The sequence below is a fragment of the Excalfactoria chinensis genome, chromosome 3, assembly GCF_039878825.1.
Source record: "Excalfactoria chinensis isolate bCotChi1 chromosome 3, bCotChi1.hap2, whole genome shotgun sequence".
In the NCBI taxonomy this organism is placed as follows: Eukaryota; Metazoa; Chordata; class Aves; order Galliformes; family Phasianidae; genus Excalfactoria; species Excalfactoria chinensis.
In genome coordinates, this window is record NC_092827.1 from 79,531,226 (window position 1) to 79,547,678 (window position 16,453).

Below are 16,453 nucleotides of genomic sequence, written 5' to 3' on the forward strand. Positions count from 1 at the left end.
ACTGTTACATTAATGATTGTCTTTCTGACTTCATTGTAATATGACCAGATGAGAGCATGTTTAGAAAGCATAAGCATAGTTTGAAGTCTTTAGCTTTGGTTTTTCAGATTTTCATTGATTGTCCTAACCACTTAGCAGTTCTGTGAATAGCAAGTTGTATTTACTAAGCCCTTGGTTTTGTTATGTAAAATAGTTTTCACTTTTCTGATACCTATTGTCAGTTTGTTTTTAAGGGAGAATTATTATTATTATTATTATTTTTACTATCCCATAGTAAGTAATTGATATAAGCTCTTGATATGTCTACTCCTTACATTGTTGCACTCATCCGTGATAAACCTTTTTTTATTCAGGTGATATTCATGGTCAGTATACAGATTTGCTTCGACTATTTGAATATGGAGGATTCCCACCAGAAGCAAATTATCTTTTCCTTGGAGATTATGTAGACAGAGGCAAGCAGTCTCTGGAAACAATTTGCCTACTTCTGGCATATAAAATAAAGTACCCGGAAAACTTCTTTCTCTTAAGAGGAAATCATGAGTGTGCTAGCATCAACCGGATCTACGGATTCTATGATGAATGTAAGTTAAACCTATTTCTTCTGAAAGACAGATATTAATACTGCATTTTGGAAGTACTTCTGGTAATGACTCACGATTCATGTGCTGTAAGAATTTCAGTGTTCTGCAAACCTGCTTTGAAACCTTCTGAAAGAGCATATCAAAAGAAGGTTAAACTTAGAATTATTTTCTGTTCTGTTGTCCCTGAAATGGTATTGTAGGAGTCTCTAAGTGTACTCAGGTTTGAGAAATAAAGCTGTGTGAAGACAGTTAGCTTACATCCTCCATCAGGTTGTGATATATGTTGTAGGTTGGCTTTAAGAAAATAGTCATCTTTTCCTAATCTCTCACACTGTTTTGTAGGTAAGCGGAGGTTTAACATTAAGCTCTGGAAGACCTTCACAGACTGCTTTAATTGTCTGCCTATTGCAGCCATTGTGGATGAGAAGATCTTCTGCTGTCATGGAGGTAAATGGCTGACTGCTTTTAAAGGATGTGTCTAAGCTGTTATTTGGATTAATGTTATATTGAATTGAGAGGATGTGCATACACGATGTTCAGCTCACGATGTATATTGTCCGCAAAGGTCGTTGTTGTCTTGCATTTTTCAGTACGTCTGGCTGCTAAGAGATGTTATGCTTTCCAGTCATAAATGACCACTTGTGTCAGAGGGGCAATTACATCTAAGTATTCCTGTCAATATGTATCCCTCCTTGGAGGATTCTGAGTGTGAGAATTCAGCCTAATTTTTGCTTCAAGTCTTGTTGCCAAAGTTATTTACTGATGCATAGCAGATACTGGAATCTCTAGCTGTGAAATGAAAGAAAAAGCTTCACAAGTAACCCCAGTTCTGTGGTCTTGGCTTCTTTAGCTGGTTTTGTAAGATGTTGGTGGAAGAGACCCCTGAGACCACACAGTCATAGTCAAGCCTGATGCTTGAGTTTAGGCATTTGACATCAGATCAGTCATGGCTCCATCTGACTCCAAAGGATCCTGACTGTTGGAAAACATGCATTCTGGGTACCTGTCCCTGTGCTGCACAATTTCTGTGGCAGAAGAAAAGGATTTGATTTGCAAGAAGGCTGTGACTTCTTCCTGTACTGGGACTTACTCAGGCACTCTTCTTTGTCACATGAAACACCTCAGTGTTTTCCTGGGAGGTGATACTTAGAAGATTCTGGGACCTTGTAGAGTACTGTTGCAACAATTTAAGCAGTTGACAACGCTTTCAAATTACTTCTGTAGTAGCAAGAGCTATCCCACTGTCTTCCATCTATCTTTGTAACTACCTTCTTTACCTAGCAGCTTAATCCAGAAATGGTGTGGTAGGTATCATGTCTGCACTGCCAAGGAGGTGATTAGAAACTACTGGAATCGAGAGCTCTGCAGAAACTTACAGTTTGATTGAACAGCGCCACTCGGATTTGGGCATAACATATACCTAAAATTCCTGTGCGGATTTCTCTGAAATGTGTATTGATGACTGCTGCCCTGCCTTTATTTGAGTACCTCTATGAGGGTTGTGCCTGTATGGAATGATCCATTGTATCATAAGTGATACTGCACTTGTATCGTGTATTGACAGGTTCTGCCTTCAGTTCCTGCTACTGTAAGCTTATCAGTCTTAAGCATAGCATGCTTTTAGGTATTAGCTTTCCTTTGTAAATCCAAAACTAATACAGTGTTAGACAGCTGAGTCTATAGCAGCTTCCACATGGCACTGATGTGTTAGAGAAATTGTTTTCTCTGTTGAAGGGTGGGGATCTTTTGTTGTTTTGTTTTTGTTTTTTTTTAAACTGGTGCTTACCTTAGAAGCTAAAGCTTGTAATTACAAGGAAGATTTATTGGTTGCTCTGAAAGTAATGCCTCCTATTTATTTCCATGGAAACTACAGCGGATACAAAGAGCACAATGGCAGTATTTGATAGAGCAAGTTCTCAGCTATGAAACACTATTTTTCTACACAGCACCATCAGCTACACATTTTTTCCAGCAATGAACGAAAGCCTGCATGCTGCACTTGTTTAAAATAAATGAAAATTTGCACCAGTGGAGGTGACCCAGTGTTGCACAGCAGCAATGATGCTGTCATAACAAAGAAAATGTCCATGCAGTCCATCTTTCATTGGCCCAAACAGATGGGAGTCGGAAGGTGTCAACTCTGGGGTACATAGTGGGTGTTGTAGGGCAGTCCAGCCAAGATTGCCAGTGTGCTCCACAGTGTTGAAAATAGTGTGGGGCCTGGCATGGTTGTGTTGCAAGAGAAAGTTTTTCTTTGCTTACCTGACTTTAGAAGTTGGAACCTTCAGTTTAGTCTACATTGTGATGCAGTAGAGTTTATGTTGGCTTCACCAGTTTCCAGGAAATCCAGGAGGGTCACCTCTTTCCTATTCTTAAGAAAAACAAAACAAAAAACCAAAAACCAGTGTACTTCACCTACTGAGAGCTGCATTTCAAACTTTTTCTTTAATGGAGAATTCATGTCACCACTCCATGGACTGTCATTTTGACTGCTGCTGCTGCTGATAGTGGTGACACCACAACTTGTAATGACATGATCCAGGAAACTGTCACCTTCAGCCTAGTATTTGTTCACTATGTCCTGATGAGTTTGTTCTTTCTGTTCCTGTGAGAGCATTCATGGAAGCCACCTGGTGCGTATTTTGCAATATTCCAGTGTTCCCACAACAGTTTCCAATGCACTGAAGCCAATATTCAGCTCTGTACCTATTTTCACTGGCTTTAATACATGAATTCACGTCGATGAGTTGATCAAGATACTCTTCATTTTTGTGGTGTGACAGCTGTGTGTGACTGTCTGGAATGTGCCTCGTCTTTCATGACACTGTTGCCACTGCTGAAACACACCACTTGTTGCCTTGCTGTGCTAACATCTGTTCTTTGGTCTCCATATGGAGGAATTCAGTGACGCACCTTTGCTTCACATGTGAAATTGACCAACTGCACCCTCAAGAAGCTTGCAGATGCCACTAAATTGAGTGGTACATTTGACAAACCAGAGGGAAGGGATGCCATCCAAAGGGATCTAGGCAGGCTTGAGAGGTTGCCAGTGTCAGCTGCATGAAGTTCAGCAAGGTCAAGTGCAAGGTCCTGTACCTAGGTTGAGGCAATCCCAAGCACAAATAGAGGTTGGGTGGAGAATGGCTTGAGAACAACCCTGAAGAGAGAAAGATTTAGGAGTGTCAGTTGATGAAAGATCCAACATGAGTCAGCAACATGCACTTGAAGATCAGGAGATCAGCTGTATTCTGGCATCAAGAGAAGCATGACTAGCAGATTGAGGGAAGTGATTCTGCCCCTCTTCTCTGCTCTTGTGAGATCCCATCTGCAGTACTGTGTCCAGTTCTGGGGCCCTCAACAGATTAAGGACTTTGGGCTGTTGGAGCAGCTCCAGAGGAAGGCCACAAAGATGATCAGAGGGCTAGAGCACCTTCCCTGTGAGGGCAGGCTGAGAGTCAGGCTCTTCAGCCTCAAGGAGAGAAGGCTTTGAGGGGATCTTGTAGCAGCCTCCTCCTAGTACCTGAAGGGGGCATGTAGGAAAGCTGGTTACAGACTTCTAAGGACATGTAGTGGCTGGATGAGGGGAAATGTCTTTAAACTGGAAGAAGGTAGCTTTATCCTATATAGTAGGAAGTAGTCCTTTACTGTGAGGGTGGAGAGACTCTGGAACGGGTTGCCCAGAGAGGTTGTAAATGTCCCCCTACAGCCCCTGCCTCCAAAGGAAAACGAACAAACAAAAAAAACATTCAAGGCCAGGCTCTGATCATGCTCACCTAGTGAGAGGTGAGGGAGGAGCTGCAGGAGGGTTGGAACTAGGTGATCTTAAGGATCCCTAAGAATTCAAGCCATTTTATGATATGCAATTCCATATGATATGCCACTTTGTCAGACTGCCCCCCCTGCTGCCACATATCACATGGCAACAAAATCTAACTGTTAGTGGAAAGGTTCAACCTCTACTGCTGTACTAGCAACATCTGCCTCTTAAATCTTAGACCAGCATAATAACTATACTTCCTTAACATATATATATATATATATATATATATATATAGCTTTTGGAGCAGCCCTTGTACAGAATCTCTTATGCACCAAGGAAGCCATTGTAAGTCATAATGTTTTGGAAGGTATTTCTTTACCATCCACGTATGTTCTATTTTATTTTGGAACAGTGAAAAAAGAATGGTGATGAAGTATTCAGATGTTTCGAGTAAATATTTAAGCTTAAATAGCAGAAAGTCACCCAGGATCCTTAGCAGGTCAAGTAGGATACTATACTCTATGATGAAACTATATATGCACGCAAAGCATCAGACTTGAATTATGAGCAAGAAGCCTGGCAAGTTATTGTCAAGAAAAAGAAATATTAGTGTGCAGAGGGGGTTCACTGCTTCTCTAAAGAAACTGGAAAACTTTTGTTAGGTATATGCTTTAAGGATTCCCTTATTCAGTAAAACAGTAAATACTGTTTCTCATCTTAATTGTCCCTTAAACTTTTACAGGTTTCACCTGTACCTGAAATATTTAATACTGTCAATGGCAATGGATTTTTGACTATGAAATGAAGTGTAAAGCTCACAAAATGTGCTGTGTGCTCCTAATGAATGAAAATGGACATTCAGCACTTAAGTTTTGCCCTTTTTCCGGTCTTTTCCAACCCTGTCCAAAATACGTTCCAGATTCCCCCGAAGTCATGGACTGTCAGCGCCTTTTCATGATGTTACTACTGTAGTTAACACTGAGTCAACAACAGTGACTCTGCTGGAGTTTGAAGCTAGCAGGTAGATATAAGGTATGTGCCTTTTTTACTATATTGCGCATTTTTGCATAGTTGATTTTAAAAATATTGTCCTATGGGATGTATAATAAAACTTTGCAAAACCGCATAACATAGTAAATAAAGGCACCTAATTTATCCCAGTAGTCTGTCAACAATAGTTTGAAATCCTAAGTCAGCTGTTTCTCCTAGACATCACAATGTAAATCAAACCTTTCCTGCCATCCTTGTCTCCAGATGTTTTCTAAGGGTCTTTCCAATTGTTCTTTCAACTTGCCTCCTTCCCTCTCTTGAAACTTTCTTGTCTTTCTATTTAGTGTTTTATCTTTATTTTTCAAAGCTGTCCTCACAGCCTACTTCTGACTTTGATCTCTATCTCACCTTATTAAAGCTCATGCCATAACCATTCCCAGCTTCTTCCTTTTACTCTCCTTCGTGTGGTATACAGTATTGTCTTGACACCATATTCTAGTTCTGATCTTTGGAGAGTGTTTGCCATTATATCCTTTTGTGATTACATCCCATGCTGTATATTTATGTTGACTGAACACATTTGGCTGACCATTTAAGCTTTAAGATGTTACTCCTGTTAGTTTGGTAGATATACGTAAGTTTATACAGTAGATAAGAATGCGACATTACTTACATGATGCAAGGAGACTTTTTGATTCTCATATATAGTGTCCAAAGAGCAGAGGAGCTTTCTGGATTTTTATGTAAATGTGTAACGATCAGTCTTACCTTACTAGATATACCTGATGAGCAGTTCTAAATCTGCGGTCTGGATTTGATGAGTCTGCCATGAGTGATAACTCACTTCTGTTTTCTATTAGGAAAGGTGTGCTCTTACACTTCAAGAAGACTGTATGCTGAATGCCTAGCTGTCATTCGGACAGGAGGGCCTAATTCAGTTGTATACTGCTTAGTTTATTTTCAGTGGGTGGTTTGCAGCAATCACTGTAGAAGCAGCAGCTTGACCTGGGTTTCAGCAACTTGTTTGCCTTTGTAATGCCTTCATTTGATGCTAATCATGCACAGTTTTTTGTCTATAGATGTGAATTTCAGGCACGAGCTATTCATGTTTGTGCAGAGGGAATAGTTGGTGAAAAACAGCCTCTTGATAAGTTATGAAGAGGTCTACAAACATTCAGGTAGTTTCATGGGGTTTTGGGATTTTGCAGCAGTGTGAAATAATGCAGAACTACATTACAAAACTAACAGCTACAGTGTTGAGACATGACTTAGGTTTTTTCTTTTGAAGAACTGCCATGTTTTGGGTGTAACCTGAGGTGCTTAGAGCTGTAACACCAAAGGAGGTCACAAACTGGCTGTACTTAGCTGAGCTTGCCCATTACTATCTCAGGGTGTGGCGATGCCTGGAACCCACACACCTTTGTGCTAATGTAATCTACATGCAAATGGATCGGATTTGGGGAGGGAGAAGTGGGTCAAAGTTTAAAAGCTGATTGGATGCGAAGTGGACTTGAATTTGTTTTTCTCCCTATATTGTTTTGTAATAGACTAAAACTCTTTTGATATGTTATCTAACATAAGATTTCTGCCATCCTTCACAACCTGAAGAGATTATCATGAAGGTGGTTTTGGCAAGCTGATATGGATAGAAAACCACTTTAATAAAAATAATCTAAAATCTTAATATTGGAAAAGTTTCTCAAATCCTTCCTTACATCAAATATGTTGAAGTTGCTGTTCATCCAATGCATTTATTGCTATTGTATGTAGCAATTTCTTTCCAGTGACAGATTTCTTGTTATGTGCAAAATTCTGCACTGAGAAAATGGATATGACTTGTTAGTATAAAATAATGCTTTATCACGTCAGAACTAAATGCTCTTTCCAAATTTACGGCTTCCTTAATGAGGTGGTCTTAGCCTAAATGATTTAAATGTTTCACTCACTTTCGAGCCTTTAGTTAATATCTTATTAAGATACTGGTACATCCATTCAGTTGTCTTTCGTTATGCCCGTATGCCTTAAATATAAGCAGTTCTGGAGGGAGTGTGTACCCAGAGAGTTCAGAGCAACTTGGTAACCCCATCGTTTGCTGCAATTAGGTATTAATATGGAGAAACTATAAAAAAGAGGTGTGTTCTTTGTGATCAGTGACTTGGATAATCAACATTGTGGTTTTATGAATGACTAAGCAGCTGAGCTGTTGTAGATGACTACCTTTTGTGCTCGTGATTTATTGCAGTTGCAAAATCTATTATTCACTTACAGTGTCCAATGGCTGCAGCTCAACTGATGCAATCATAGAGTGGTTTGGATTGGAAGGGACTTTTAAGATCATGTAGTTCCAACTCCCCACTGTAGGCAGGGATACCTCCCTCTAGACTAGGTTGCTCAAAGCCCCATCCAGCCTGGCACTGACCACCTCCAGGGAGGGGGAATCCACTGCCTTGCTGAGCAGCCTGTTCCAGTGTCTCACCACTCTCACAGTAAAGAATTTCTTCCTACTATTGAGGGTAAACCTGCTCTTCAGTTTAAAGCCATTTCGCGTTGTCCTGTCACTGCATGCCCTTAGGAGTCCCCCACTAGCTTTCCTGCAGTCCTAAGGTACTGAAAGGCAACAATAAGGTCCCCCCAGTGCCTTCTCTAGGCTGAAGAGCTTCAGCTCTCTCAGCCAGCCCTCATAGGGGAGGTGTTCCAGCCTTCAGTGTGTGGTAACATTTTGAAATAGTGTTGTCAGTTGCGTTATAATGTAGATTATACCTGCTGGCTGCTTTTCCTCATGGTGTTTTAAAGCTGGATGTGTTATACTTTAGCTTTTTGAAAGTAAATTGGTTACAAAGATCTGCATCCATTGTAGCTGATAATGGGAAAGTTGTCCTTCACTGGTTTTCTGTCTAATGGGCTATTGAAGTGAATCTACTTACCTGTAGAATTTTGTGTATGGCTGAAATCACAGTTGGAAAACAATTAAAGCTCCTTACTAATTTCACTTGTGTTACTGTGTTCTTCTGTTTGGGAGCCTAATGTTTTTACTGAGAACAATTCTTTGTTAATTATAAAGTGGAAACAATGAATGACCTGTTGTCTTTAAACCTGTTTGTTCTCTGGAGTCCTTTGTAACAGGTAAAATATGTTTATATAAATCACTTGGATTTTTTTTTCCCTACTTACAGGACTGTCTCCAGATCTCCAGTCGATGGAGCAGATCCGGAGAATTATGAGACCTACAGATGTTCCTGACACAGGTGAGTGGCATGGAATTCACTGGAAATGGGTGTTTGAGATGAAATAGGTTTAATCAGTTTCTGTACAGGCAACGCAGTAGCCGAAGTCATTAACTCTGTTCCAGTACAGTATTGCTTTAGTTCTGTGCAGAGCATGGATCTTGCTCCTTCTGATGACTCACTGATACTGTTAGAGGTTACTGCCCACGTTGTTATTGCTTGTCATAACAAACTATCCACGCCTGCCCTAAAACAAACTTAGATGATCAAATAAAACTAAACAACTCATTCTTTTTCTTGCCTTGGCTAGGCACACCCGAACTTTTTAATATATCAATGTAACTGTTTAAAGGGTGCAGAGTATTTGAGATGTTCAAGCCTCTCTGTGCCAGAGCCTGATGGGAACACGTCTTCTTCCCCATCAAATTTGTAGAATCTCCTTCAACTTCACTGTCACTGGAATTGCTTTGCTTATATCATTGGGTAGTTTTGAAGCTTTCTTTTGCTAATACATTATATTTTGCTTCTAGATAGTGAATGCAAATTGCTATTGCTTTCTGTACAGTGCTCTTTTTGAATGGTATTAAACATCTTCAGTGTCCCATTTATTACTAGAGGGTTGAAAAGGCTGTCAAGCAGTATAGTGAGATTTTGCATGTTGTTTTCAACAATAGCCTGAAGTTAACTTTGAGGAAATATCACGTTCAAAGCTTTTTTTGCTTTCCTCTTTGTTTGAAATAATGTTGTAGTTAAACCTTGGAAAAGAAGAATCCTACTTCCTGTAATGCTTAGAAGTAATTCAGGGTCTGATTTATGTCTGCTGTCCCTCGATCAACTACATTTCTATGCAAGATGGTAAATGCACACTCGAAACAGATGCGTTACTAGACTGGTAAATGAGTGTTTCTGTAGTATAAATGACACTTGAAGTTCTTCCTCTTATGCTATTTGTAATTCACTCCATATCAACATAAATGTCATTGTAAATGAGTCAAGCTTTACATTTATCAGAGCTTTCAGAAAAGATAGTTTTATTTAACAGGCTGCTGCTTGAGCCACCCCCGCTTCAGGAATGCCCTTGCCCCTGTAGTTCCAGTTTCCATGGACACTCATCTAGAATGATGTATTCTTAGTACCTCCTAAAAATAAGCAGAGAGAGTTTAAAGGAAAAAGAGAAAAAGGCTGTGGGGGGAGCTATGAAGTTTTTGTTCCACTGATTTACTGTCTTCATTTGGCTTTCAGAAGTAGACAGATGTTTTCCAGTAGAGCTAAAATGACAGTGATGTTGAAGGATTTGGTCTTTTAGGCCTACTGATGGAAAACATATATGACTGAATGGAAACAAACCTTGCAGCAAGTAAACTGAAGTGGTCTCACTGTAAAAGTTGAGGTCCTTGAAAGCTGCCTGTCTGTAGAGGGATGCTGTTGTGAATACTCACATTGATGCAAAAATTGTTATGCTTGTGGCTTGTGCTGGTAAGATTAGGTCATTATGATGGTTTATTCTAGTCTGATATAAAAAGCCATTCCAACCTCAACTGCAGTTTAAAGACCTTTTATTTTCATGTCTTTTTCATGGTATTTAGAAGCTATTTACCCAAATTTAACTCCTTATGGTGGCTTAAATCACTTGCCTCCAAGAGTAAGACTTAACCCTCACAAAATGCAACTACTTATGAGGGTGTGTGTGTATGTATATGTACACATATTATATAGATATATGTCATATCTATTACATATATTTGTATATGTGAATATATGTGTATATATATAATATAAAATATATATTTTATTTTGGTTGTCATTGCTGGCTGTTCACATACTGGGAATCTGTAGCTCCCTCTTTTGTGTAAAATTGAATATCTTATGTCTACTGTGTTACATTCTGCAGCCAACCTAAGCTATTGTAATGGTAGGTGTTGCTCATTAAAAATAAACCCGTCTGACTGTTGTAGTTGTGTACGTGAGACTTACTTTTTGCAGGGTTCTGTTACACAGCTATTAAAGACCTATAGGACAGATTTATATTTTCCTGTGTGTGACTCTAAGGATTATTTGGGATCGTGTGAGGCAGTAGAAGAGGAAGTACTTCTGAGTAGCTCAGACAAGCAGCTTCTGCCACTTTTTGGAATTTCCTGCTAAGAAAACATTAGATGCTGCAGGGAAACTTCTTCGAAAGATATATTCAGCATAGGACTAAATGTCAGTAAAATTATTGTCACACACAGTCTGTATTCAGTAGATTGTTTTGAGTTAGATACCCAATTTAAAATGTAGTTGTGCCTACTCAGATTTGTCTTCTAAAAACAAAGTGCTGGCCTCTGTTAGAGATGTCTCTGTGTCGCCGTAGACCACTTAATAGCTGTATATAAAAGAAAGTAGTAACACAGTAGGTTTGTATTGATAGCTGTGCTTGATCACAACTTGCAGATCTTGCTGTGTAAAGTGTCTTCAATATTTTGTGTAGCTTATAACTTTGTTTAATCAATCAGAAATCAAGTTTTGAACTATAAGTAGCAAAGCCGTCTGGCCCTCCTTTTGGTTGTGAAACAGTGCACTTAAGTACTTGAATACCTAAGGGTTAGTCATCAGAGGTAGAGCGAGAACAATTTTGTGTCAACTGAGATAAGTTTGAATGCTTTTTGGCTTGTTTGTATTGTGGTTTAATGGTCGGAGGCATTGCAACTGGACTGAAGGGATCATCTTCAGTACACAATTTAATTCCAGTGTTAGTTGACCTCTTGTTGGCAGCTGAAAAAAGGCATTCACCAGCGTTAAAATAATAAAGATTTAATTACTCGAATTTAGGTTCCAGACTGTTTCGCGTGAGACTTCTTAAAAAAAAAGTCATGGTAGTTCAACCAAGCTGAAAGTGAAATTAAATTTTGACTTAGTCAGTCAAGGTTCTTCGTGTATGGTAAGAAAGGTTTCATGTTCAGAAGTTTCTGGTACAAATTTATGTTGTTTTTCTGATAGGTCCTGCATAGGATTTGACAGTTTCCTGTGGCTTTCAAACTCAGCTTGCTTGGCAAGCTGTGAAAGTGATGGTTGTCTTTGAAAATGTGCTGCACTGCATTGTTTGTGAAATTCCTCAAATGCTCTGTGTAAATATGCTGAATATTACAAGTAAATATTATTTCAGAGTTGTTTGGTTTTGATTTGTTTCATCTCAAGGTACCATCATTTTTAAAGGGAAGCAAATCTTGCCATATTCTCCAGACTTGGGCAGGCCGTCTTGTCAGAATCAAAATTCAGATGCTGCTGAATTTGTTGCTAGGGTGTGTTTTGTTTTCTAGGGAAGCTGCTCTGGCAGTTACAGTAAATCAATTTTATTTGTGTTTTACCTCCTAAGACTAATATCTTCACTTGTGTTATTTTTCAAAGGCTTACTATGTGACCTGCTGTGGTCTGACCCAGACAAAGATGTGCAAGGTTGGGGTGAAAATGATCGTGGGGTCTCTTTCACTTTTGGTGCTGATGTGGTCAGTAAATTTCTGAATCGTCATGATTTGGATTTGATCTGTCGAGCTCACCAGGTATGAGTGATCCTATTACTTCTTATAACTTCTCCTAAACTTCCTCCATTTTTGGTGCTGGTTATCTGTACGTGTATTTAAAACCTACTTTTTATTGCCGTACTTCTAGGAAAAACAAAATGTTCCTAATAAAGGAACTGTAAGTCTGCATCCTGTTTACTCACTGAACCGAGTATCTAATGTCAATTAAGTCAGCTAAGTAAACACTACAGTTTTTTACACTACTAAACAGTTAACACTAGGTTTCCTCAGGTCTGTGTATCATCTGTTTACTGTTAAGCTATTGTATGTCTATATTAGAAATGTGTAGGTTAAAAGGGGCAAAGTAAATTCAAGAATGGCACTGAAGTTTGAGTTGAGTATTACTGAATATTACTTCAGTACTATGCGGTTTAAACCACGGCTACTAGATAACCATCTCTGCTTGACTTCATGAAAGTATTTAGTAATTTTTGAATGTTTCTACAAACAGGTCTGAACATAAACATTGCCTGCAATTTACTTATAGAGTACTTTGACATAGACTTGTATTACTTGCTGAAATACCAGAAAACAGAACTGGTTTTTCATGGACAGTCTTTACAGTAATTTGTTTGCAGTTTTTATGAAGTGATATTAAGCAAGCGTCCTGCTCAAGTTGGCATCGGGTTTCAATTTTGTGTGTGATGTTCCAGTTCTATTTAGTTGATCTTAAAAGCTTTGGCATTCTATGAAGGAAAAATAGGTTTTTAATTTTGCTCGAGTTAAACTCAGGTGCTCTGTCAGATCACTTGCGTTCTTCTTAGGGTTTTACTGCTAAAAACACTACTAAATATTAATGTGTAGAACTAAGCTAAGATGTCTCAACTGCACAATGATTACGATTAGTGTTTTTGTATTCATACACATACTTCAGTTCTTTGACATCTTTCAAAAGACTGTGGCAGTTGGACTGAAGTCAGCAGTTTTTTGTTGCGTATCATTTTCATTCTATTATGTGAGGTTTCTATTCTGGGAAAGAGGAAATATCCTTAGCTGATGTGTTGTGTTACTTTGCAGTATTTTCAGGGTGCTTTCTGCTCTTAGTGAAAGCACAGCCAAACCAGCTTGCTTTTAGACCATCAAAGTTGTCAGAAAGCCTACATTGGCTGCTCTTAAGTTTTGTAGGACCTACACTGTACTGTAAGAGAAACTTAGTGGTTGCAGTTAAGATGACATGTGGACCCTTTGTGCTCCAAACTAGTAGGTCAAATGTATCCAAGCTTGCGTATAAACCGATTACTGGGAATCCTTAAACTGATGGTGTATAACTGACTAACAAGTACAATTATACCAACAGTGAAACTGTTGCTTGTCTAACGTTAGCATTGTCAGACAGTTAAATCTACTTGATTTGGCATTCATCACTGTTCAGATGGAGTGAATCTGCCCTCAAAGATAAAATGCTTTTTTATTAAATTCTTGTTTTAAAAGAAGAACCATTTGCCTTAAATCTAGCCTTTTTCTTCAAAATGTATCTTTTGCTTTATGCGGGCTGAGTTAATTTCTCTGATGTTGACAGGTGGTTGAAGATGGATATGAATTCTTTGCTAAGCGACAGTTGGTCACCCTATTCTCAGCTCCAAATTATTGTGGAGAGTTTGACAATGCAGGTGGCATGATGAGTGTGGACGAAACTCTGATGTGTTCCTTTCAGGTATGATGTATTTGTACGCTAAGTGTTCCTTTAAATGTTGGTCTGTGTATGTGGTATTAGTCTACTTGTTCAGGCTAGGTTAATATACTTGAGCTACAGAAATGGTGTCATGGCAGTCTGGTCTATGAGAAGTAGAACTGCAAACCAACTATTCTCTAAAGAATTATGTGGGATTTGTTTTCTGGGTTCTAGAGTATTGTTGCTTCTGTTTGCATGCTCATTTCAATGTTATTTGAGTAATTTGTCGTACCTGGTGATCAGAGAAAGTAGTTAGGTGGATGGCACTTGTTCAGTGCGGTAATTCTGCTCGAGTTTTATTCCTTATTCCTCTTTGGATGCAATATTTTGAGCTCCTTTTCTTTCCTCCCTCCCACCTCAGTAAAATGGTTGGAACTAGAGGTTAGAAACAGCTTGCTTAGTTGTCTGTAGCATTCAGGAACTTGTACGATCCTGTTGTGATTTCTAGTCTTCCCCCCACCCTGTTCCTTCTGTATGAGATCTCCTGTTGATTGACTTAAGGGTATTTGGAATATTCTCAGCTGCCACTGTCTCAAAAGAACTTCTTTATTTTCTCTAAGATATTGAAGCCATCTGAAAAGAAAGCCAAGTACCAGTATGGTGGACTGAATTCTGGGCGTCCAGTCACTCCACCTCGCACAGCTAATCCACCGAAGAAGAGGTGAAGACAGGAATAATGTAGAAAAACCATCAGATCTGTCAAGGACAAAACTCCATATTACAGTATATAATAAGTGTGCACTGTAAAACCATCCAGCCATTTTGACACCCTTTATGATGTCACACGTTTAACTTAAAGAGACGGGTAAAGGATCTTTATTAATTTTTCTAGTAGAAAGATGTGCGACACTGTATTGTAACAAGTATAGCTCCAACTTCTAATATCCAGCATAGAGTAAAAAAATAAAATAAAAAATTAAACCTATTGCAACTGCATATTCACACTTACCACAGTTTTTAAAGTTGACCAACATCCCAGTTAAAACTTGATGTAATAGTTAAACCAGATGAGAGCATGATGTTCCATTTGTGTAATGTGGTCTTATTGTTGCTTGATTGCTTTTACTTTGGTTATTTTGTAGCTAGAATGATGCGAATATGGTATCTAGTCATATTCCCTGGCTCTCTTTGAAATTGAAATACGGAAGGGAATTAGAACATCCACGGATCTCTTACCCTCCCTCAATCCTCATGTTATTCATAGTAATGCCGCGCAAATGTGTGTCCCATTATAATGCAAAGTTGATAGTATGGTAGAGTGATTAAAAGGCAAATTATTACCAACGTGCCCAGACTGGACAGCTTGACAGCCAACATAAATTGAGACAGGAAAACCTGCCCTGACTTTTTAACTTAAACTGCCACACAATTAATTTGTACACTACACTATTTTAAATTATTGACATTACACTGTGCTATGGCACATCATTTAACTTAGGACAAAAATGGTATTGCCTATTAGTTGGTAACTTGATTATGTGGTACCTTGGCTTTAGTTTTATTAGCATGAAACACCTTTGGCATGCTTAGCTTCCAGGTAACTGGTAACTCCCTACCTGTATCAGAATTCATTTTATGTAGTTCCACAGAACATGAAGGTCCTTATTTGCTAAGCCTTTGAAAGTTGACATTCTTTTTCATAAGAGGGTGTATTTAAATGGATGTTCACCAATGGACAATAGGTTAGCTTACTGGTGGTGAGCTAAAACTGCTAAATGAATGTCCTACATGATTGTAAGGCTTATGTCACTAAAGATTTTATCGTTTGGATTTTCATGATCAAATTTCATATACTATTGTATAGACTTCTGCTTTGTAGTGTACTATAGTAGCAATAATTTCTGTACATGATTGAGAGTTATGCAGTATTTCTTTTCAGTTCTCTCCTTCCTCAAAGGGGTAAACATTGGCAAATAGCAAGAGACAGAGAAGAGGCAAAGCATAGTGGGATAAGCGAAAGGCACAGATCTGTGATGCTTTAGGATGCAATACTTATTGGATATAAACACAAAAGCTTTTACTGAATAGTGTTGAATTTGTGAGATTCTTTGGGGGAAGGCTTCAGATTTATACCATCCTAAGTGTGCATCAATGGTTGTGAAAATCTCGACTTCAGTATTGTCTTTGAAAACATTAAATTGAGAATTCTGGTAACTTGCATTTTATGAACTGGCACATTATATAATGCAAGAGTTATATTGATTCCTGACACAGTGAGCAAGTTCTTCAAAATGGATTTAAGTCTTTTCTAATTCCATTTTTGTTTTAAATGCATATTTTAAATGTAGTTTTTTCATTTAGTAAAAGTTGTCTAATTCATTTGAATGAAGTCTGTCTGGTTATTTTACTACTATTTGCTCTTAAGTGTGGAATTTATGTTTTTTTTTTGTTTTTTTTTTTTTTTTTAATGCAGCATATATATTCTGATACATATTGGATTGCTCTGGTTTTGAAAAATGGTTTAAGTTACCGTGCCTTGAAGCATGCGTCAGTTTAATGCAATACGAAATAGAGAGGAAGATTATATGCAGTACTGCTCAGATGCTTCTTCATCCTGATGACAGGAGAGTGAGTGAGTGCAGTGTTGGTGTGTGATGAGGTAATGGAAATCTGTAAGCCTCAATGAGGTAACTTCATGCTCTGAAGTCATGGCTTACTTCAGATTT

The 16,453-nt window shown here is 38.5% G+C and overlaps 1 protein-coding gene across 1 annotated transcript in view; it reads left to right on the top strand.

The window, feature by feature from the left end:
• Positions 1–16,112, top strand: part of PPP1CB (protein phosphatase 1 catalytic subunit beta) — a 31,369-nt gene extending 15,257 nt beyond the window's left edge. The window contains exons 3-8 of the mRNA XM_072332132.1: positions 354–584; positions 927–1,031; positions 8,508–8,579; positions 11,943–12,094; positions 13,635–13,769; positions 14,348–16,112. Coding sequence (XP_072188233.1) covers positions 354–584; positions 927–1,031; positions 8,508–8,579; positions 11,943–12,094; positions 13,635–13,769; positions 14,348–14,452 — 800 coding nt within the window. The 3' untranslated portion in view covers positions 14,453–16,112. The remainder of the gene's footprint in view (positions 1–353; positions 585–926; positions 1,032–8,507; positions 8,580–11,942; positions 12,095–13,634; positions 13,770–14,347) is intronic.
• Positions 16,113–16,453: the final 341 nt, after the last annotated feature.